This window comes from Vulpes lagopus, chromosome 10 (assembly GCF_018345385.1).
Source record: "Vulpes lagopus strain Blue_001 chromosome 10, ASM1834538v1, whole genome shotgun sequence".
NCBI lineage: Eukaryota > Metazoa > Chordata > Mammalia > Carnivora > Canidae > Vulpes > Vulpes lagopus.
In genome coordinates this window covers 89660798-89685442 of record NC_054833.1, presented here as the reverse complement: position 1 = coordinate 89685442, position 24645 = coordinate 89660798, and the positions used below count along the sequence as shown (strand labels likewise).

The 24645-nt window shown below is 45.8% G+C and overlaps 1 protein-coding gene across 1 annotated transcript; it reads right to left on the bottom strand.

Moving 5' to 3' along the window:
* Positions 1–2534: 2534 nt before the first annotated feature.
* Positions 2535–18917, bottom strand: RBP7 (retinol binding protein 7). The gene is made up of 4 exons (XM_041769783.1): positions 18763–18917; positions 5556–5734; positions 5335–5436; positions 2535–2781 (listed from the first exon to the last, which is right to left on the bottom strand). Exons 1-4 carry the CDS (start codon positions 18833–18835, stop codon positions 2731–2733), a joined length of 405 nt encoding a protein of 134 aa, XP_041625717.1. The 5' UTR covers positions 18836–18917; the 3' UTR covers positions 2535–2730.
* Positions 18918–24645: the final 5728 nt, after the last annotated feature.

The following is a 24645-nucleotide window of genomic DNA, read 5'->3' as shown; positions in this document are numbered from 1 at the left end:
TATTATTACTTGTAGCTCTTATCACTATCTGATGTGCTATATATTTTTTAAAGATTTATTTATTTTAGAGAGAGAGAGTGCAGAGGGAGGAGGAGAGAGAGAATAAGAGAGAGAGGGAGTTTAAGCAGACTTCGTGCTGAGCATGGAGCCTGATGCAAGGCTCGATCACACAACCCTGAGATTGCAACCTGAGCTGAAATCAAGAGTCAGACTCTTAACCCAATGCACCATCCAGGCACCCCTGATTCGCTCTATTTTTAACTTATATTTACTATCTATCTCCCATGGGAATGGAAGGTCCATGAGGGGAGAAATTTTTCATTTTGTTCACTGCTAAATTCCAGGCATTCGCACATTTACTCATGTTTGGATAAATTAATAAATGCTGAGAAAATGTTGCCTCCTGCAAGGGCCTATTGTTTCGAATTGCCTCCAAGCAATGACATCATATCAGGGAAGAGATTTCCAAAAAAGGGAGGCTGCACAGCCCACAGCCCCAGATTCAGATTACTTACCTTACCGCATGATTCCCCAGTCGGCTGTCAATCTGCAACCTCAGCTAATCCATTTACCGCCTGATTCTAGCCCCAGTTGGTTTCATGGTCTTTCTGTTTGGTGGGTTCACAATATCTAATGGGATCCACAACAGCCTTCTGACTTTCTCTGGCTCTAAAGCCATGGCTTCTGGGATCCCTGGGTGGCTCAGTGGTTTAGTGCCTGCCTTTGGCCCAGGGTGTGATCCTGAAGTCCCGGGATCAAGTCCCACATCAGGCTCCAAAACATGGAACCCGTTTCTCCCTTTGCCTGTGTCTCTGCCTCTCTCTCTCTGTCTCTCTAATGAATAAATAAAATCTTAAAAAGAAAATAAAGTCATGGCTTCTGAGATCACACTAACAAGTTGGTTTCCGTTAGCTGAAACAAGAGTTGTATCTGATACTCAGACTTTAATCTGTCATTGCCTGCAGCCTGTGAGCGCCTGACAGGCACAGAGCCTTCCTCACTGCTCTCGGAGGGAGGAGGAGCCACTAACAGCCCCACCGCCACCCCTCCACCCACGAGGGCCTAGCACATCAGGAGCACTCCTGACTTTCCTGCTGACTCCATGATCCCGCAGTCCCCCGTCTGAACTGGTCACCCCCTCACAAGCCTCCCTGAAACCACCCCCACATCCTGCCAATTCTCAGCTACACACTCGCTGTCTGTCCTTGCTCACCTCCACCCGTGGCACACCCTAAGGGGCAACCACCCCTGTACCCCCCCTTCCTCCCTGAGGCAGATGGATCCATTTTGACTTATTGCTGCCTTGGGGATCTCCCCGAGCGCCCACCACTGCCTGGACCCTGAAATGTGTCCTGCCTTCCCTTCCCGGATGCCACCCTGTTTCTCCAGCCCCTCTGGTCCCCGCTGCTAGCACCCTTTTGTACCTCAATTTGTCTCTTCTTACTTGGACACAATGTCCTCAGGGTGCCTGGCTGGCTCAGTCAGTAGAACACGCCACTCTTGATTTCAGGGTTGTAAGTTCAAGCCTACCTTCAGTGTAGAGATCACATATAAATAAAATCATAAACAAACAATGTCCCAGGCAATTCCATCCATATGCAGTTTATGTGCTTGACATTGTCTCCTGATGGCTGATCTTACACCAGGCACAGGTCCCTCAAAAGCCAGAGATCATTCTTCTGTTTGTGTTGTCTTCTTTCTGATTAGCTTCAACCTTCTTTCCTATAGTCGCCTCAACCCCAAATAGAGCATCTTCCTTGATTTCCCCTTCCATCATCCCAACCTTGGACGATGGATTCTGAGTCATAAGTAATAGTCCTAGCTATTTCTCTCCAGCCCTGAGCCCATTCACTGTATTTGAGACTTGGGCGCCAGGCGCTCCTGACCACTACCACCTCACACTGGGATTGCTAGCAGTGCTTTCTAAACTGGTGCCTGCATTGCATCCCACACCGCTAGTCCCTTTTTCCACATGCATTTGGGGTTCCCTTCTGTGAGCCAGCTGGCTGTGCAGATCTCCTGCTTCATGCCAGTCACCATCTCCCTATTACTTTGGGGACAAATCTTACCTCTGTAAGCCAGTGTTCAAGATTCTTCCTAATTGTGCCCCTGCCTGCCTTCCCTGCCAGTCTCCCCTGACATCTCTTGCCGCTCCACCCATGTATACCCCTGCTCTAGCAAAAACAACCTTTCAGTTCCTCAAACATGCCTCCAACTTACCCCCCAGGCATTTACCTAGAATGCTTCCCGATGCTTCCTGCCTACCTTTGCTTCAGTTTGGAGCCTAGAGATCGCCTCCGCTACCCCTGACCCCTGCCACCACTCACCCATCCCCAAAAGTCAGGCTTCCCCTACTGAGCTCTCATAGCTGCCCGTACTTATCACTGCTGGATGTTCAGACTGCTTGTTTTGCCCATTTTCCTCACTAAACCTTGACGACAGAATTACATCCTGCTCATTAGTGTGTCCATAGTGCCCCTAGAAGGCTTTCAAACACTTAAAATAATGGGGTATGCTAAATTTAGGAGAAAAAGTCAGAGTCATTGGACAGGTTTATTGAACTGAGCGTCTTCCCATAATCTGAGTAAATGGCTTCTGGTACAGGCTGTAGGACAGGTCTCTGACCACAAGTTCCCATCACCAAACCAGGACAGATTAGCATCTCTTCATTTTAGAATAGAATTCAACATTCAACTGCAGTCACACGTGGGTTCTGTTGCTGGACGCAGTTCAGGCTCTCTGGAACGTCTGTTTACACACTTGGCCTTCACAGAACATTTCCTAGGGATATGGAGGAATGGAAGGAGAAAGAAGATGAGTGGGCACATGGTAATAATAATAATAATTATTATTATTATTATTATTATTATTATTCACAACACTTCTGACACCAAAAACTTGGTATCTTTTCCAACAGGGCGTCCAACAATTCAATTCGATTCTGACACTAACAACCTAGAGTTAGTGCAGACCCCACAAGTTAAGGGCTCAGTCTCAAAAACTGCCCCTACTGGGCAGCCCGGGTGGCTCAGCGGTTTGGCACCTGCCTTCAGCCCAGGGTGTGATCCTGGAGACCGGGGATCGAGTCCCATACCAGGCTCCCTGCGTGGAGCCTGTGTCTCCCTCTGCCTGTGTCTCTGCCTCTCTCTCTCTCTCTCTTTCTGACTCTCATGAATAAATAAATAAAATATTAAAAAAAAAAACTGCCCCTACTTCAGACATCAATCACCAGTCCTAGGCCACCTGAACTTCTGATCGACCAGCTATTAATGGGATTCCCGTGACCCCCTCCTCAGTTTCAATAATTTGCTAGAACACCTCACAGAAACACTATTTACAGATTTATTATAAAGGATACAGCCAAATAGGGAGATGCAGGACACAGTATGGGAGTGCATTCCATGCTCCCTCCAGGAATGCTATTCTCCCAGCAAGTCAATGTTTTCACCAACTAGGAAGCTCTTCGAATTCTCTCAGGGATGTTTCTGGAGGTTTTGCTATGTAGGCATGACTGATTAAATCTTTGCCCATCTGAGGGATTGTAGCCACCAATCATCTCATTAGTCTACAGGAGACACGCGTTAATTACTCTGGAGACACCAAGGGTTTTAGGAGCCGGGTACAAAGACCAAATACTTATTCTCTATTATATCACAGCATGGAGGGATTGTCCTGTGAGTATCCTTCTCCCCTCTGCTTGGGCAGAGTTCACGGATATGCCATGGAAGGATGCATGCAATTTGAACATACTTCTTAGAGCCAACTAATCTGTATCCTCAAATGTATTTGTGTTTTCTTTGAAGTTCTGTATTACATTTTTGTGATGGCAAGTTTCTTAATTTTGTTTCTATTTTCAGAAGAGTGTAAGATTGATCTAAAATTTAAAAAAAAAATTTTTTAAATATGCTCCACACCCAACGTGGGGTGTGAACTCACAACCCTGAGACCATGAATGGCATGCTCTATGTCTGAGCCAGTCAGGCACCCCAAGAATCAAAATATCTCCAATGCCTTTGTAATCTACCCAGACCCTCAAAGACCACCCACATCCAGCTTTAAGATAAATGCTCTTATTTTGTTTCCACGGGTCTTTTGGCTTAGATTTCACGTACATTGAGGCAAAAAGGCACAGAGTTGAAAGTACACATTTTTGTCAGACCAGGATTTGAATCTCTACTTGGCAGCCTTGGGAAATTTCTAAATCTCAGTCTCTAAATTTGTAAATGGGGAAAAATAGTGTCCCTTTCACAGGACTGTCTTGGAGACCAAGTGAGATAATACACAAAGATTTAGCACAGTAATTGAGCACAAAAGCATCGCTCAAAGGATGTAAGCTGTTATGATATATATGGCAGGAAGCAATTCTCATTTAAAAAGCCATAATTAAGCTTTGATATACAATTTTATACCTTCTCTCTTTTTTATTTTTCTTGAGTAGGCTCCACACCCACCATGGAACCCAATGTGAGGCTTAAACTCAATCCTGAGATCAAGACCTGAGCCAAAATTGAGTTGGACACTCAACCATCTGAGCCCCCCAGGTGCCTCTATACCTTCTAAGTTATATTTAGAAATTATTGATTAGCTTGAGCTGTGACCTGTATGCTCATGAAGTGCTGGTGGCGTCAGCAATGAGACAATCTTTTGGAAATGGGTATGGCAACTAAGTTGAGCAGCAATAATATGTGTGCCTCTAACAATGATACTCCCTGTGGATTCTTTTTTTTTTCCCCCCCTGTGGATTCTTCCTAAGGAAATCAGTCCATGGATGCAAAAAGCTCTATTTACATGAATATAAGCAATAGCAGAAAACACCCTTAAACAATATGCCTGGACACTGAAATTATGGAAATGTTTTCCAAAAATGATAGTTCACCAACCTGATAGAATATTATGCAGCCAGTTTGCTACTTTATTATGCATATATATGTTTATATAAATATTTTAATATAGTATATATTTTTTTCAATTAATATATGATGAATTCAACAAGAAAGTTATTTTATGGGCAGCCCGGGTGGCTCAGCGGTTTAGTGCCATCTTCCCCCCACGGCGTGATCCTGGAGACCCGGGACTGAGTCCTGCATCGGGCTCCCTGCATGGAGCCTGCTTCTCCCTCTGCCTGTGTCTCTGCCTCTCTCTCTCTCTCTGTGTGTCTCCCATGAATAAATAAAATATTTTTTTAAAGAAAAAGATAAAAGCAGAACACTCTGGCAGAGCCTGGGAGGTAACCCACATGCCAAATCAAAAGCAGTGGGTTGGAATGGTGGGAACGCTGGCATGGTTTCATACCGCATAGTCCCATTAGATGCAATAACAAAATGTAGTAAGTACCAAGTGGAGTTTGTCTCCTTCCATCCAGTGGGTCCAGCCTCTGTTCTTCTTCTCCCCCTTCTGGATACAGGTGAGTCTGTCATTGTCCCAAGTGACCAAGCTCTGGATGAGAGAGGGGAGAAGATGCTGGTTTGCTCTGGCAGGCTCCTCAACTGGTACCAAGAAGGCCCAGTTAATCTTGCAAAATCAAGAGCCTATGCTATCATTTGAATTTTTTTTACCTTGCATTTTCTGTTATCCAGGCCTTTATTATCCTCATCAAATTCTTCTCCAACTTTAAATGTAACAAGGTAGTTCCTCAAGCTGCTGTAGGTGTGGATGGTAAAAGAATCTTCGTTCTGCTCAATCACTTTCTGTGGCTTCAGCAACTTGGCTATCTTACGAGTAGCAAAGTCAATACCTTAAAAACAATTTTTAAAAAAGAAAAGTCTCAATATTCACTCAAGATGCAAAAGCTAAGAATCTGGCAGCTGTCCTCAAAAATCATTGTATTTCATCGCTAGTGTTTCTTTTAGCATTTCAATGCCACTTGTTGCCGAAATTGGATCTGTGGGGAGTTATCCTGGCAAAGCTCCATTCAAAGGCTTGATCAAAAACCTGGAACAGCTTTCAGGGAAGCGTCATTGGCTGGCTGTGGCTTAGGTAATGGATTTGAAGCTGGACCAGAAGGAAGAAGTTCTGGGAGTTCCCCCAGAGGCAGACAAGAGGACAAAGGAGCCATGGGGACAGGACTCAGGCCCCAACCCAAACAAACTCAAATGCAGCAACTCTGCCTTTGTCTGCTTTATGTATTTACACTTTGAATTAAGACAGCATTTGTTCGTTGTTGTTTTTAAAGATTTTATTTATTCATGAGAGACACAGAGAGAGGCAGAGACACAGGCAGAGGGAGAAGCAGGCTCCATGCAGGGAGCCCGATGCGGGACTTGATCCCTAAACTGGGATCATGCCCTGAGCCAAGGCAGATGCCCAACCACTGAGCAACCCAGGCGTCCCAAAACAGCATTTGTTATATACAATTGATGAATCGCTGAACTCTACTGATCGCTGAACTTCTAATATACTATATGTTAATTAACTGAATTTAAATAAAATTTTAAAAAAATTTTAAGACTGCATTTGGACAGTTTCTAAACAACAACAAAAGTCAAAAGCCACTGTAAAGATACATATACTTCTGTACAAATCTTTTTTTTTTAAGATTGTAATTATTTGAGAGAAAGAGAGAGAGAGAGTGAGAGCATGAGCTAGGGGAAGGGCAGAGGGAGGGAGAAGTAGACTCCCCACTGGGCAGGGAGCCCTGGCATGGGGGGGTGGGGGCTTAATCCCAGGACCCTGGAATCATGACCTGAGCCGAAGGCAGATGTCCAATGGACTGAACCCCCCAGGTACCCCCATTTAAAAATCTTTAATAGGGCAGCCCAGGTGGCCCAGGGTGAGATCCTGGAGACCTGGGATCGAGTCCCACGTCGGGCTCCCTGCGTGGGGCCTGCTTCTCCCTCTGTCTGTGTCTCTGCCTCTCTTTCTCTCTGTGTCTCTCATGAATAAATAGAATAAAATCTTTTATTTATTTTTTTAGAATAAAATCTTCTAAAAAAAATCTTTAATAAACTTTAAAACAGTTACACAAGGAAACATGGAATGCTGAGAAGATCCAGGTTTGTTTGTTTGTTTTTTAAGATTCGGATTTTAATATAGACAGTGGATTTGAACCCCATTTCCCTTTTAGTAGCTTTGAGCACATTATGTAGCTAAAGGCAACTGTTGCTGTTTTATTTTATTTTTAATTACATAATCTCTACACTCAACTTGGGGCTCAAACTCAAAACCCCATGATCAAGAGTCACATGCTCTACTGATGAAGACAGCCAGGCAACTGTTGCTATCTTAAGTAGTGTAGCCAGGTGACACTTTAGTCAGGAGTTAAATGAGGTGAAGAAGCAAACCATGCAGATTTCTGGGGAGAGGCAAAAGTCACAGGGAGCCCAGGGACATCAAGGACGGGTGTGCCAGGTGGTCTCAGGAACCACCAGGAGTTTGGCATGGCTGGAGCAGAAGGAGGAAGATGAGGGGAAAGGATCTTGAGATGAAATGTGGGGCTACCATGAGGACCACTGAGCTCTAACTCCAAGAAAATGAAGTCAGATGGGTACCACTGGACTGTTAGGAGCAGATGACGTGGTCTAATTGGCAGGCAGCCACCACTGTACGCTGACTCATCACCTGGACATTTTTTTTTAAGATTTTATTTATTCATAGAGACACAGAGAGAGAGAGAGCGAGGCAGAGACACAGGCAGAGGGAGAAGCAGGCTCCACACAGAGAGCCCGAGGTGGGACTCGACCCAGGGTCTCCAGGACCACGCCCTGGGCTGCAGGCGGTGACAAACCGCTGCGCCACCGGGGCTGCCCCACCTGGACATTTCTTTTTTTTTTTTTAATTTTTATTTATTTATGATAGTCACACAGAGAGAGAGAGAGGCAGAGACATAGGCAGAGGGAGAAGCAGGCTCCATGCACCTGGAGCCCGACGTGGGATTCGATCCCGGGTCTCCAGGATCACGCCCTGGGCCAAAGGCAGGCGCCAAACCGCTGCGCCACCCAGGGTTCCCCACCTGGACATTTCTATGAGCCACAGGGCACACATGGTTCTCCCATTTAGGGATTATCCTATTATGTAAAATAAAGTTCCAGGAATCTTCACTTCTTCAGAAACTTACATGATTCATTGAAGGTAGTTTGGTTCCAAGGTTGACTCCTGTTTTATTTTCTTATTTTTATTTTATTTTTTTAAGGTTTTATTTATTTATTTATTTATTTATTTTTAAGTAATCTCTACATCCAACATGGAGCTCGAACTTACAACCCCGGGATCAGGAAGGAGTCACATGCACCACTGACTGAACCAGCCAAGTGCTGATCCCTGTTTTAATTTGTTTGCCTAACAGATTTCCTTTTCATCTGACATGAACTGCCACTCAGGACTTCACACTGCCATTTCCAGTTCAGAAAACTCAGCCAAGCATTGAGCAGGGCTCCGTCAGCATCTCATTAGCCCCACCCATTTCTAAGCTCAAAAATAATATAAATGGGGATCCCTGGGTGGTGCAGTGGTTTGGCGCCTGCCTTTGGCCCAGGGCGCGATCCTGGAGACCCGGGATCGAAACCCACGTCGGGCTCCCGGTGCATGGAGCCTGCTTCTCCCTCTGCCTATGTCTCTGCCTCTCTCTCTTTCTCTCTCTGTGACTATCATAAATAAAAAATAAAAAAAAAAACTTAAAAAAATAATATAAATGTCCTTATTTTGAGAAAACTATTTTTATTTTTCACACCTAGAATGCAAAGTTTTAGCTTGAGCTACAAGTGATCCAGTCTTTACTGTTTTTTTTTTTCTTTCTTTACTGGTTTTTAGCCATGTTTAAGCATTGAGGCTAAAGCCTTAAAATATTTATCCCATTATTAAATAGACCAAGGCAAATTTAAAATAGTTATTGCTGGGCAGCCTGGGTGGCTCAGCGATTTAGCGCCACCTTCAGCCCAGAGCGTGATCCTGGAGACCCGGGTTTGAGTCCCACGTCGTCGGGCTCCTTGCATGGAGCCTGCTTCTCCCTCTGCCTGTGTTTCTGCCTCTCTGTCTCTCATGAATAAATACATTTTTAAAATCTTAAAAATAATAACAATAATAAGGGCAGCCCGGTGGCTCAGTGGTTTAGCGCCACCTTCAGCCCAGGGCCTTATCTTGGAGACCTGGGATTGAGTCCCACATTGGGCTCCCTGCATGGAGCCTGCTTCTCCTTCTGCCTGTGTCTCTGCCTCTCTCTCTCTCTCTCTCTCTCTCTCTCTCTCTCTCTGTGTCTCTCACGAATAAATAAATAAAATCTTTTTTTAAAAATGTGTAAAGTGATTCGTTGCCAGTAATTTGTAATCTGTACTACCATGTTGTAACATTGTTACTTAGGTTTGCAGTTTTCAGGCTGGCCTTTTTAAAGGTCAAAATTTATTTTTTTTTAATATTTTATTTATATATTTGAGATAGCATGTGTGAGAGGAAGGCCAGAGGGAGAGGGAGTAGTAGCTCCCCAATGAGCTCAGAGCCCCACAAGGGGCTCTATCCCAGTACCCTGAGATAATGACCTGAGCCAAAGTCAGGCACTTAACCGACTAAACCACCCAGATGCCCCTGAAGATCAAAATTTAAATAAGCTTAAAGTCTGGTCAATTTCTTCCAGTTCCGGTTTGCTGTGACCTCGGTGGTCCAAATGGCTTTTGTGCTCATAAGGCTTTTATCCCGGCAAGCCATGCTTTTCCATACTATTAGGTTTTGTTTTTTTGTTTGTTTGTTTGTTTGTTTTAAGATTTTATTTATTTATTCATGAGAGACAGGGAGAGAGGCAGAGACACAGGCAGAGAGAGAAGCAGGCTCCATGCAGGGAGCCCGATGTGGGACTCGATCCCAGAACCCCGGGATCACGTCCTGAGCTGAAGGCAGATGCTCAACCACTGAGCCACCCAGGCGCCCCACTATTAGGTTTAAGTAGGAAAGAAGACATCCATGCAGAAGGAAGAGAGGATCTAACTGTGCTCGTACCATTACAAGTGTGTGTGCATATACACTTTAGGGCAAGATCTCAAAGCAGCTGACACACACACATACTTTTCTAAACTTCAGCTGTTCACATTAACCTTTAATCCCAAAGCCACTTCTAATCTTGAGGCAATGTGGGTTTGGGAGCCATGAGAAAGTGGTTTTATTTTTTTTTAATATTTTATTTATTCCTGAGAGAGAGAGAGAGAGAGAGAGAGGCAGAGACACAGGCAGAGGGAGAAGCAGGCTCCATGCAGGGAGCCCGACGTGGGACTCGATCCCGGGTCTCCAGGATCACGCCCTGGACTGAAGGCGGTGCTAAACCGCTGAACCACCAGGGCTGCCCAAGAAAGTGGTCTTAAATCCCAGTTTATGTGGTGATCTTGGGCAAGCTGATCACACTACCACCTTCTCAGGGCCACAGTGGGATTGAGGAGGATGACAGAGACAAAGCAGTGGGCACCTGCAGGCATCAACAACTGGTTCTTTCCTGCCTGGGTCTCCCTTAGCTACTGTGGGGCCCAGCAGGAGCTCCCAAACCCCAGGCTAGCTCCCCCAGACTTTAAAACACAGGTGACTTTCTTCTTTGTCCAAACTCCCGCTGCAATTTGGCAGAAGCTAGGAAAGAGCAATGTTAGAACCACGCTGGGGAGCTGCGAGATCAGTTCCAATAGGAGTCATTGTCCCCCCTCAAGAGAGACGCTGGCCGGGGCACATCACAGGAAGTGTTGCTGAGTGTTCTGTGATTACTTACCTGACTCATCGCTGCTGACAGGAATTTACCTCACTTTTACTTAAAAAAAAAAAAAAAAAAGAGGCCATCACCCACTTTATTTTTCTACACCATTCAGTATAAAGATCTAACTAGTGTTCTCTGTGATTTTTTCTTTTTTCCTTCTCTTTTTAAAATTTTTTTTAATTTTTATTTATGATAGTCACAGAGAGAGAGAGAGAGAGAGAGAGAGGCAGAGACACAGGCAGAGGGAGAAGCAGGCTCCATGCACCAGGAGCCCTACGTGGTATTCGATCCCGGGTCTCCAGGATCACGCCCTGGGCCAAAGGCAGGCGCTAAACCGCTGCGCCACCCAGGGATCCCCTCCTTATCTTTTTTATTTTTTAAGATTTTACCAATCCACTCTTGAGAGACATAGAGAGAAACAGAGACATAGGTAGAGGGAGAAGCAGGCTTCCTGCAGGGAGCCCAATGCAGAACTCAATCCCAGGACCCCAGGATCATGACCTGAGCAGACCTTAAACCATGCAGGCACTTCTCTCTATGATTTTCTTACGGAATTACTTTCCTTATATGTATGTGGAAAAAAAAACATTGATGAGGGCAGCCCCGGTGGCGCAGCTGTTTAGCGCCGCCTGCAGCCCAGGGCATGATCCTGGAGACCCTGGATCTAGTCCCGCGTCGGGCTCTCTGAGTGGAGCCTGCTTCTCCCTCTGCCTGTGTCTCTGCCTCTCTCTCTCTCTCTCTCTCTCTCTCTGCATCTCTATGAATAAATAAATAAATAATCTTAAAAATTAAAAAAAAAAAACAAACCATTGACGATACACTGTATATTCAAGTAGATCAGTAACATCCAGGGTTGTTGGCTTAATTCTCAAGATAAAACTTAATATTTAGAGGAAACACCATATATAAACACCCCGAGGAAGGAAACAAAACTGGTGGGGATCCCTGGGTGGCTCAGCGGTTTAGTGCCTGCCTTCGGTCCAGGGCATGATCCTGGAGACCTGGGATTGAGTCCCATGTGTGGCTCCCTGCATGGAGCCTGCTTCTCCCTCTGTCTGTGTCTCTCCCTCTCTCTCTCTCTCTATCTCTCATGAATAAATAAAAATCTTAAAAAAAAACTTAATATTTATAGCATTATGTAAGTAGCCATTCTGGTATTAAAAGTATAACGTAAAGACTTTGTACTTAAATCAGATCTGAGGCTTCGACAGAGTTGCTGGGCTTTCAGGAGATAGTTTTCAATTAAACTGATCTCCCAGATTCTGGTCTGAAAAACTATCCTTGTTTTATAAAAGAAAAAGATGCCAAGTTAACCCTAATCCTGAATAATTCTAAAACTGCATGGCTCCCTTATTGTTTAAGCCAATACTTTAATTAGAAAAAGAGGGATTCCCTGGGTGGCGCAGCGGTTTAGCGCCTGCCTTTGGCCCAGGGCGCGATCCTGGAGACCCAGGATCGAATCCCACATCAGGCTCCCAGTGCATGGAGCCTGCTTCTCCCTCTGCCTATGTCTCTGCCTCTCTCTCTCTGTGACTATCATTAAAAAAAAAATAAAAAAATAATTAAAAAGAAAAAGAACACCTCCCAGTGGCTGGGTGGCTAAGTGGTTGAAGGTCTGCTTTCAGCTTAGGTTGTGATCCCAGGGTCCTGGGACAGAGTTCTGCATTGGGCTCCCTGCATGGAGCCTGTTTCTCCCTCTGCCTGTATCTCTGCCTCTCTCTGTTTCTCATGAATAAATAAATAAAATCTTGAAAAACAATACCTAAACCAAAGGCAAAGAATCTGCACACGCCTTCCTGATTTAGATAACTTGCCCCTACAAATCCCATAATTGCCCTTTTAACTTAGGAGCCCTGCTTTCTCTATTCATAAAACCTAGGTAGGTTGTCCTCCTGTCCTCACTCTGAAAGTTAAGTGCTGGTAGTTTAAATTGATGATGATTTAATACCTAGAATGGAAGGTTTCCATTTTCTACCTTTATCCAAAGAATACCATTTTCTCCCCCACATTTATGTGAGTCATATCTTACACTTGTAGGATGTCTCTTATCATTTGCTTTTTCCTTGCTGTGTTGCATTTATTAAACACACACCTAATGTATGCAAAGCCGTAGGGCAGGGAAGGTGCCCTGCCTCTCCCTGGAATAGGAAATCTCAGACAGCAAGCACTTTGCTTCTTTATACACCTTCTTGCCACCCCTAATACATAGAAAGTGCCTAAGTGATATTTGTTATTGGATTGAAGCTTGAAGAGACCCCTGGAGCTTGTTGAACAGTAGCTTTAAGGAAAGACATACTTTCTTAATGGCTGTGGCACTACCTTCCCTCTCGCAGGGAAATGAAATAGTTAAATACTTTCTACTGGGGGTGGGAATAAAGGTAGAAAGATCAAACTTATAAATGCACAGTCCCTGTACTTAAGGAATTTATAACCAAGAAGGAAGGTGAAAACAGAATAATCAGTCTCCCTTTAAGAAGAGAATCTGAGACAACCTACAGAATGGGAGAAGATATTTGCAAATGACATATCAGGTAAAGGGCTAGTATCCAAGATCTATAAAGAACTTATCAAACTCAACACCCAAGAAACAAACAATCCAGTCTGACTGGGATGGGCAAAGACATGAACAGATATTTCTCCAAAGACCTACACATGGGCAACAGACAGATGAAAAAATGCTCCACATCACTTCCCATCAGGGAGATAAAAATCAAAACCACAATGAGATACCTCACACCAGTGAGAATAGCGAAAATTAACAAGACAGGAAACAATAAATTTTGGAGAGGATGTAGAGAAAGGGGCACTCTCCTGTACTGTTGGTGGGAATGCAAACTAGTGCAGCCACTCTGGGAAACAGTGTGGACATTTCTCAAGAAGTTAAAAATAGAGCTACCCTACAATCCATCTCGGTTGGATGGTATTCATCCCAGAGATACAGATGCAGTGAAACGATGGGACACCTGCACCCCAATGTTCATAGCAGCAATACCCACAATAGCCAAACTGTGGAAGGAGTCACAATGATCTTTGACAGATGAATGGATAAAGAAGACATGGCATATATATATATATATATATATATATATATATAACTCAGCCATCAGAAAGGACAAATACCATTTACATTGATGTAGATGGAGCTGGAGGGTATTATGCTGAATGAAATAAGTCAGTCGGAGAAAGATAATCATCATATGGTTTCACTCACTTGTGGAATATGAGAAATAGTGAAAGGTACCATAAGGGTAAGGAGGGAAACTGAGTGGGGAAAAATTAGAGAGGAAGACAAATCATGAGAGATTGCCAACTCTGGGAAACAAAGGGTTGCAGAAGGGGAGGGGGGGGATGGGGTAACTGGATGACAGGCACTAAGGAAGGCACTTGATGGGATGAGCACTGGGTGTTATACCATATGTTGGTAAGTTGAATTTAAATAATATATATAGGGATGCCTGGGTGGCTCAGCAGTTGAGCATCTGCCCTTGGCTCAAGGCATAGTCCCGGGGTTCCAGGATCAAGTCCCACGTCGGGCTCCCTGCATGGAGCCTGCCTCTCCCTCTGCCTGTGTCTCTGCCTCTCTTTCTCTCTGTCTTTCTCTCTCTCTCTCTTTCTGTGTCTCTCATGAATAAATAAATAAAATCTTTTAAAGGGATCCCTGGGTGGCTCAGCGATTTAGCCCCTGCCTTCGGCCCAGGGCGTGATCCTGGAGTCCCGGGATCAAGTCCCACATCGGGCTCCCTGCATGGAGCCTACTTCTCCCTCTGCCTGTGTCTCTGCCTCTCTCTCTGTGTCTCTCATGAATAAATAAATAAGTTCTTTTTTAAAAAAAAAAAAAGAATCTAAACATAAGACATTGTATAATTTACTAAGCACTTTGTTAAGTTAAATATGCATCCAGGATAGACAGCTTAAGCTCAGTTTTTCACCAAAAGGGACAGATTTCCTGGTTGTATATTCCTCCTAACTAATGAAAAAAGATAAGGATTCTCTGGTATTTATTATTGGAGCTCTCTGAACTCACCCAAAGTATAAACTCTGCGTTTAAAAAATATGTTTTAGGGACGCCTGGGTGGCTCAGCAGTTAAGCGGCTGCCTTTGGCTCAGCCTGTGATCCTGGAGTTCCACCTCAGGCTCCGGCAGGGAGCCGGCTTCTCCCTATGCCTCTGTCTCTGTCTCTCACTCTCTCTATGTCTCTCATGAATAAATAAACAAAATCTTTAACAAAAGAAAACATAAGGAAGAGAAAATACATGAACAACTCTACACTGTATTTATAAAAAAAAATCCTCATAGGGATCCCTGGGTGGCGCAGCGGTTTAGCGCCTGCCTTTGGCCCAGGGCGCGATCCTGGAGACCCGGGATCGAATCCCACGTCGGGCTCCCGGTGCATGGAGCCTGCTTCTCCCTCTGCCTATGTCTCTGCCTCTCTCTCTCTCTCTCTCTGTGACTATCATAAATAAATAAATTTAAAAAAAAATCCTCATATAAGTAGACCCACATAGTTCAAACTGGGTATTCAGAGTCAACTGTAGTCAACATTCTGCAGTTGTCCCAAGGATGATTTGATGCATCAAAGAGAAGCACTTCTTAAATTTTAATTTGCATCTGAATCACCTGAGAACCTGGGATTTGGAGGAGAGCTCAGAGTCCACAGGCTAAGAAGCTCCTGCTAGTTCTGAGTAACAAAACCCTACACTCATCTCATCCTGAACCCCTAATCTGCCCAGGGGAATACAAGATGACCCTAGAGTCTGTCTTCTTTATGATTTGTGCCAGATCACTTTCTTCCAAGCTTGTGAGGAGCTGGCAATAGGTTTTAAGTCTAATTTCAGCTATCGTATAAAATGCATGAGATATCTTGGTTTGTAATTTAGATACTTAGAATATCAGATCTGGTCTAACTACCTCATTTAACAAAAGGGGAGGGATCCCTGGGTGGCTCCGTGGTTTAGCGCCTGCCTTCGGCCCTGGGATGGCCCTGGGTGTGATCCTGAAGACCCAGGATCGAGTCCCACGTCAGGCTCCCTGCATGGAGCCTGCTTCTCCCTCTGCCTGTGTCTCTGCCTCCCTCTCTCTCTGTGTCTCTCATGAATAAATAAAATCTTTAAACAAAAAAACAAAAGGGGAAACTAAAGGAACTCAGAAGTTATGTAACTTTGGTTCTATTACCAACAATCAATGGCTGAATGAGCTGGGTTTCCGGTGGGGCGATCTGTTAACACTAACCAGCTTCTCTGTTCCAGAAATCCCTCTCACACTTACATTTCTTTTGGAAAACAGATTGCAAGTAAGAGTTCATGTGTTATCTGGATTCAAGATCTTTCTGGAGCCTGAACCAAGAGTAAGAATAGGGGTTGTGAGGCAGGATGTTGACTCAATACTGTATGGCTGAGTCCTCTGCGAAGTGAGTTGGATGATAAATAGCTTCTGTTAGCCTCTAGGATCTAATACAGTGGCAGATAATTTTCAAGCCCCTACTAACATCATGAAAAAAAAAAGTATCAAGGGATCCTAGCAGAGCATACAGAAAAGCAAGACAGTGTGGGGACAGGTAAAGGATGATACTCTACACATGTGAAAAAACACCCATTGCAACACTCAGAAGGCTGCTTTGTGATACCTGATGGACTTAGCACAAGAGGTCTTCCCACACTTGGAATGGTGACCTCCATTCCCTGTTTTATCTCAGAGGTTTGCTCTAAAAGCCATGAAATTGCCACAAATGCAGAATACAGCCAGGCAACATTCAAAGCCATCACCTGATATTTAGCCCTTTCTCCCCCATAAACTAGCCATATAGCAGCCGGATACGTCAGGGAAGAAGGTAGAGTCACATGCCACCAGTAATTTGGAGGTGGGAAGGTAAGTAAAGTATCATGACCCACTGCCTTTGGGAAAAGTAAGCATAAATTCCTACTTACGCATTAGAACCAGGAAGGAAATGGGAATCAGGTTGAAGGGTGAACAGAATATGCCACCCCAAGAGATGCCACTCTGGCATACTGAGCACATCGAATCGACAACTATGGGGAAGAAGCTGACAGAAGCAAAGCTCTCTGCCTTCCTCCATTTGCCTAAAAGCAGAACATAAATTTGTCGAATTGTCTCCCCTCCCCTCTGTTCCAGGAGAGGTAGAAGTTAGGGAAGTGAGCCTGGAGATGGCGCCAGAAGAGCTACATAATACCCAACCAGCCCGCATCTTCTGTTAGTTCCACTTCATATAATTAGTTACCTTCCTCACAATTTGCCCCCCCCCCCCCACCAGAAGCTCCAAGTCTCCCTCTTGTCATTTCTCTACAAAGTTACTACTCTTGGCTAAGATGCTCTACAGACAGGCTCAAGTTCCAACCAGGGGTCTTCACCATGCAGGTGCAAATTCTGGTGGTGAATCTGTCTTTGGTTAGTCTAATTGACAAGCCCCCCCAGCCAATGAACCTAAGATAGGAAGAGGAAAGTACTTCTTTCCTTCACTCCAGGGTTTTATGCCATCTGAATCAGATTTAGCGTGAGAAGCTCCAGACTTCCCTATTTAGTGTGAGAAGGGAGAAGCCTACCACAAACACAGAACTCTTAAAAACTGAGCCACAGGGATCCCTGGGTGGCGCAGCGGTTTGGCGCCTGCCTTTGGCCCAGGGCGCGATCCTGGAGACCCGGGATCGAATCCCACATCAGGCTCCCGGTGCATGGAGCTTGCTTCTCCCTCCGCCTGTGTCTCTGCCTCTCTCTCTCTCTGTGACTATCATAAATAAATAAAAAAATTAAAAATAAAACTGAGCCACAGAACTGTACATTTCAGAAATGAATAAAATGGTCAATTTTATGTATGTATCTTTTACAATTTTTTAAAAAAGAAAAAAAATTGGACTCGTCTCTCCCTCTCAATTTACAGATGGGGAAACAGGCCCAGTGTCAGATCAGAAGCCAGAATGGGGCAGCCCGGGTGGCTCAGCGGTTTAGCGCCGCCTTCAGCCCAGGGCCCCATCCTGGGAGACCCAGTGTCAGGCGCCCTACAAGGAGCCTGCTTCTCTCTCTCTCTCTCTCTCTCTCTCTCTCTCATAAATAAATGAAAAAATTTTTAAAAGCCAGAATGGCTCCCAGGTCCCCATACTCGCAGCAGCCCTAGCCCATCTGTCAAAAAGTGCCACTGATTGGTGTCACATAGAGGAAAGCACTTGGCACACAGGTGCTCCAGTGCCCCACATCTGAAGCATGACAAGGAAAGAGCAGGACAAACTGGGAATCAGTAAGGAAGGGAGGCTTCTACCCTCCAGGGCGGGAGACACTCACGGAGCCCTCTAGGAAGCAAGGACATGGGCCAGAACCCCCACCCCCGCCCCTTACACACCCCTGGTGCCACCCGAGTCCCCTTCCCTCTGCGCAGACCAGGCTCCCCGCTCAGCGCTGGGGGGCGGAGGGGAGCAGGACGCGGGAGGGAGAAGCCCCTCCAGGTACCCACGATGGTCCCCGGGCTGGCACTGCGTCCTGGGGTCTGGGTTTCTGGTGCCCCCTCAAGCCCTTGAAGGGACAGGGGAAATCGGAAAACTAAAGGTTTCCAAAGCGGCTCCTGATCTCAGCGGCCACCAGGGTCGCCGGGGGCGGGGGGGCGGGATCTCCAGCACCTGAGCGCAGCGGGGAGCTCCGGACCCGGGGAGGGCGGTCGGCGACTACCCTAGCAGCGCCCCTCCCAGGTCAGGGAAACCCAGGGCCCCACCGCAGGGGCACCGGGACGCCCCCCATCGGCAGGACGCCCCCCCCCGGGCCCCAGTCCTCCTTGGAGGTGGCCGAGCCTCAGCTGTCTGCGGTCGGCCGGACAGGAGACTCCCCCTCGGGGCGGGTACAGACCGACGGCAGAGGCGGACGGACTGGCGGACGGGCGACGCGGGAGCAGGAAGGATGGTGGCGGCGTGGATGGACGGGAGGGACGGAGGATGAGGAGGGGGGAAGCGACCGGGGACGGGGAGCCGGGGGCGGGGTGCGGGGCTATTGCATGGTCGGGAGTGGAGACCCAGGACGCGGAGGATGGACGAGGGAGGGGGAGAGGGGGAGGTGGGGCCCGGGGTGGGGGCCGCCCCGCTGCCTCAGCGCCGACCCTTCCGCCCTACCTAGGGCCAGCATGTAGCCCTCGAAGTTGTCGCTGCTGAGCAGGTTCCAGGTGCCGCTGAGGTCGGCGGGCATGGCGGGGCAGGGCGACAGCGGCGGGCGGCCGGGCGGCCGGGCCTCGGCTTATCTGCGGGCCCCGGGGGGCGGGCGGGCGGGGGCGGGGCGAGGGCGGCGCCGCGAGGAGCCGGCCTCCGAGGCACCTGCTGGGGACCCCGTCCCCGCGCTGCCTGCTCCGCCACAGGCTCCCGGTTTTCTGCGCCAGCGGGGTCACCCCTGCTCCCCTGGCCTCCTCCCCCTCCCCCTCTTCGTCCTCCTCCTCGTCCTCCTCTCCAACTCCAGACCCACTGCACACCGCGTTTCGAGCCACACTTTTTTCTCTGCCTCCAAAGTGAAAATGACCAAGGGAAGCTCCTCCAATCTCACGGCATTAGCGTTTCAGCTGCAAAGGATAAGTCAATAAACCCAACTCTAGTGGTCTCCATATACATTATTTTCCTTACCTATCAAGCAGTCCTGGGATGCTGATGATTTGGCAACTCCACAAGGTGGAAGTGGCATTTCTGTGATTCTCCGGGCCTTTTATGCCTGCTGGTAACCTCACCGTCATGAATGGACTGCTGGGTTTCCAGCCAGGACATCCATGTTCAAGGGAAGAAGGAAGGGGGAAGCACCACCTGCCACTATCCCTTCATTACATTTCTGTTTACAGTCATTGGCCAAAGCTGTGCCCACTTCCAACTGGAAGGGAGCCCGAGGAAGCTGGCATCTCCTCTTCAGTCTTGACAGTAGAGAAAGGCAACAGAGAAGATGGTTGGGAATGTAGGCTAATTTACAATATTAGTCAAACACCATGCCTGGAGGCTGCCTCCAAAATTTAGAGTCTATTTCTGACCTCACCCATCAGCTCCAGACTCAAATATATGTATATTTGATATATATGTAATAACATATAAAATATACTCGAAATATTTTTATTTAAAGATTTTATTAATTTAATTTTTTAAAAAAGATTTTATTTATTTAATCATGAGAGACAGAAAGAGAGAGAGAGGCAGAGACACAGGCAGAGGGAGAAGCAGGCTCCATTCACAGAGCCTGACGTGGGACAGGATCCCTGGTCTCCAGGATCACACTCCGGGCTGAGGGCAGTGCTAAACCACTGAGCCACTGGGGCTGCCCTATTAATTTACTTTTAATTTTTTTAATTTAATTTTTAAAAAAGATTTATTTGTTTATTCATGAGAGGCACACAGAGAGAAGCAGAGACATAGGCAGAGGGAGAAGCAGACTCCCCATGGGGAGCCTGATGTGGGACTCGATCCCAGGACCCCAGGATCTTGTCCTGAGCCAAAGGCAGATGCTCAACCACTGAGCCACTCTAGTGCCCTTAATTTAATTTAATTTAATTTAATTTAATTTAATTTAATTTAATTTAAGGTAGGCTCCACAACCAATGTGGGGCTTGAACTCATGATCCTGAGATTAAGAGTCACATATTCTACCAGTTGAGCCAGCCAGATGCCCCAAGATTTTATTTTTAAGTAATCTCTCTCTCTCTCTCTCTCTGTGTGTGTGTGTGTGTGTGTGTGTGTGTGTAAAGGGATAGAAGTTTATTAAGTAAAGATACAGAGAAAGCTCTCAGCAGTGAGAAGGGTCCCAACAGGGTTGCCTTATTTTTAAGTAATCTCTACACCCAATGTGGGGCTCAAACTTCCAACTGGGAGGCCAAGAATCACATGCTCTACCAACTGAGCCAGCCAGGCACCACAGTCTCTCTATTAATAGTCAAGATTTATTGAGTGCTTACTGTGTATGTTATCACTTGTCACAAAATACTACTTCTCCAGTGGTTATTTATTATGTCCATTTGACAGAGATACAAAGTGAGATGGAGAGAGGTTAAATTTCCAAGGTCATACACTTGATGGAAGAGTCTAGATTCAAACTCAGACAGCCTGGCTCAGTCGGTTAAGCATCTGCCTTTGGCTCAGGGTCCTGGGATCAAGCCCCACATTAGGCTCCCTGTTCAGCAGGGAGTCTGCTTCTTCCTTTACCTCCCCCAGGTCGTGCTTTCTCTCTCTCTCTCTTTGTTGCTCACTCTCTCAAGTAAATAAATAAAATCTTTTTTTTAATTTTTATTTATGATAGTCACAGAGAGAGAGAGAGAGAGAGAGAGAGAGAGAGAGAGGCAGAGACATAGGCAGAGGGAGAAGCAGGCTCCATGCACCTGGAGCCCGACGTGGGATTTGATCCCGGGTCTCCAGGATCACGCCCTGGGCCAAAGGCAGGGGCTAAACCGCTGCGCCACCCAGGGATCCCTAAATAAAATCTTAAAAAACAAAAACAAAAACCCAGGCAGCCTGACTTCTGAGCTCCTTTGCCACCTCTCACTGCCTACTTGATGTCTCCACTTGGATGTCTGAAATGCATCTCAAACTGAACACATCCAGGACAGTACACAAGAGTTATTCCTCACTTTCCTCATCTGAATAAACCACATGACTGGTTTACCAGTCACCTGGTTGCTCGCTCAAGCCAAAAACCCAGGAGATACTATGGATTTCTGTCTTCTCTGCTCATCCATTTCCAATCCATTAGCAAGCCCTGTTGGTTCTGCTATCCTAACCGAAGCTGCCATCATGTCTTGCCTCCTCCCTGACTTGCTGCTTCCACTCTGATCCCACCAAACCATTCTCCACACTACAGCTGGGGCAAGCTTTTGAGAAAAGAAATTCAGATCTTATCACTCCTCTGCTTAAAACTCTTTTGGTGTTGTTCTATTTTCCTTAAAAGGAAAGGAATTTGCACTCTCTCCTATGGTTCTCCTATCAAACCCTTCTTGATTTGGCTTCCGGATACTTCTCCAACAGTTTTATATTCTGTCTCCACAACTCAGGAATTCCAATCACACCAGTTTTGTTTCTTTCTTTTTTAAGATTTTATTTATTTATTCATGAGAGATACAAAGAGAGAGAGAGGCAGAGACACAGGAAGAGGGAGAAGCAGGCTCCATGCAGGGAGCCCGACATGGGACTTGATCCCAGGACTCCAGGATGAGCCCTGGGCCAAAGGCAGGCGCTAAACCACTGAGCCACCCAGGGATCCCCACCAGTTTTGTTTCCTTCCTCGGGGTGTTTATATATGGTGTTTCCTCTACCTGGGATGTTTTTCTCCTGTTTTTTGCAAGGTTAGCTGCTTTGGTTTCCAGTTCAAAAGTCATAATTAGGGGAACAGTCTTTTCTAATCATGCTCTCCATGGAGAGGAATGTCCCCTAAACACCCTGGCCTCTTTCCAAACCTACTTCCTTCTCATGGAAGTGGGATGAGTTCTCTGCTTGGGGGGCCATGAGGGTAACCACCCATCCTGGTTTCCCCAGGACTAAAGGAGTGCCCAATATATGGGCACTACCAGAATGTATTGCCTGCCTTAGGGACAACAGCCACTGAAGAGTTTTTCTCTACTAGAGATAGATTTAATCTATCAAACGTTCTAAATGCAGAGCATTTCAATTTTTTTCCTTCTGCCCTTTTGACATGGACTTGAGAGTGTATTTGTTTAACAGACCCAAACCCTCTGGTAGACTATTCCAAAGTCTAGACTGGGGACTCTTAAAAAAAAAAAGCTATATTGTCGTTTATGACAGTCTCCGAAGTCAAATGACATCATTTCCACCAGAGTCACATGCCTACCCAAATCCAAAGGGAGGTTAACTTAGACCTCATTTCTCAAAGTCACGTAAGCAGAGCAAGTGGAATGGGAGATCTTGTAACACCCATCTTAGAAAATACATAATCTGGCATGGTTACCTATTCTGCTTTGACCCTCACACCAGTCTTCAACTTTGATCTTTTATCAGACTTTCTCAGTCCTAAAGATGCTATTTTAGGGGTGCCTGGCCAGCTCAGTCAATGGGGGATGTGACTCTTCATCTTAGGGTCATGAGTTTGAGCCCATCTTGGATGTAGAGATTACTTTTTTTTTAAGATTTTATTTATTTATTCATGAGAGACACAGAGAAAGAGGCAGAGACACAGGCAGAGGAAGAAGCAGCCTCCATCCATGCAGGGAGCCTGACGTGGGACTCGATCCCAGGTCTCCAGGATCACGCCCTGGGTCGAAGGCGGCACTAAACTGCTGAGCTACCCGGGCTGCCTGTAGAGATTACTTTATATATATATATATATATTTTTTTTTTTTTCTGGTAGAGATTACTTTAGAAATTTTTTTTGAAGATGCTATTATTATTCTTCATTTGTTGCTTTTTTCATCTTATTTTTCAGTTGGTTTGGATCTTTTTTTTTTTTTTCCTTTTATTCATGAGAGACATGGAGAGAAGGGCAGAGACATAGGCAGAGAGAGAAGCAAGCTCCTCACAGGGAGCCCAATGCAGAACTCGATCCTGGGACTGGGATCACACCCTGAGCCAAAGGCAGACGCTCAACCGTTGAGCCACCCAGGCGTCTCAGTTGGTTTAGATCTTAGACAAAAAAATACTTGACTCTGAAAATCTCTGAGTCATGAACAGCCTTCTGATATATTTCTGATAGCTATTTACTCTGCATCACATCTCTGCTTAATTCCTTCATAATTATCATAATCCACAATTTTCTTTTTTTTTTGGTTTATTGACTCCCTTTTTTCTTAAGATTTCAAGGGCAGAAACATGTTCCTCTCATTCTTCTACAGCATCCCTAGGGCCTAGGGAATGTGCTGGCAAGTGCTCCATAAATGTTGAATGAATGGCTACAGCCTTTTCCAAAGGAGAAATGCCATTTTTACTGAGAAATCAGAGTAGTACCACCTTGCCCAGAATAAGGCTGTTGATTCTCCTAACTATAAGACATTGATTCCTTTGGTGGGATATGACAGGCTGATATCAAATCCTAGATTACCTATATCTTGCCATTTATTTTATTTTTAAAAAAGATTTTATTTATTTGAGAGAGAGAGAGACAGAGAGAGAGAGAGAGAGCATGAGCAGGGGGAGGGGCAGGGGAAGAGGGAGAAGTAGGCTGCCAGCTAAGCAGGGAGCCTGATGTGGGGCTCAATCCCAGAACCCTGACCTAAAGGCAGCCGCTTAACCAACTGAGCCACCCAGGCGCCCCTGTATCTTGCCATTTAATGGGCACAGAACTATGAACTCTGACCAGATTTCTGGAGTATGAAGCCTGTTTAAATTCCATAAAACTAAGGGAACAGGACATGGAAAAGTCATACTTACTTCCTGCCCTTAATATCTTATTGTTCTAAATGTTGGCCTGCAAATGAAAGTCACATAAATAACTACTAATAATTTTGGCATTTGTGATGGTTGGTATGGCTTTGGGCCAGCTTAAACAAGGGCCATCTAGTATGGATAGAGTTGAAATTCAGTTGAAGTAGACATAGACTGAGCTTGCCCATGGGATAGAGTAATTTTCTCCTCCACAATTCTCCCATCTTTCTTCTAGACAAGGACCAAAAGTTATCTCTGGAAAGAGGGGTGAAATTTATTCGAGGCTTTTCTTTTCCTCCACTTGATACTGGCAAAGTAAGTCATAAAATTATAGCCAAGATGAGATGATCCTAAACCTGTGCTAACACTGCTCCTCCTCGGCAAAAATGGATGTGAATGGAAGAGGGACAGTTGGCAGTCGACCCACTCTTGTATCACCTGATGGAGTCTGGTACGGGCTTAGCAAAGAATGGCATGGATACTGTAAACACTTCTTGCCATCCAGACTTCCACTCCTTAAGGCAGGGATGCACTGCCATCAAGGAGCTTGGTCCAGGTCTAGGAGTAAGATCTGGATTCATTTAAGACCAAGCCAATTACAGAAAGCCTACCTCCTCCGACAGTGATTGGTTTTCGGGACAAGCAAGTTTCAATGAATTTGAATCAGCC

Bases quoted from the DNA above. Each gene is read 5' to 3' on its own strand.
- RBP7 (XM_041769783.1), bottom strand. From the start codon at position 18,835: ATGCCCGCCGACCTCAGCGGCACCTGGAACCTGCTCAGCAGCGACAAC. The intron at 5,735-18,762 runs GTAGGGCGGAAG...ATTGTTTTTAAG, and splicing joins GGGCTACATGCTGGCCCTAG to GTATTGACTTTGCTACTCGT. The intron at 2,782-5,334 runs GTACTTACTACA...CCATATCCCTAG, and splicing joins AAGGAGACAAACTCCACTTG to GAAATGTTCTGTGAAGGCCA.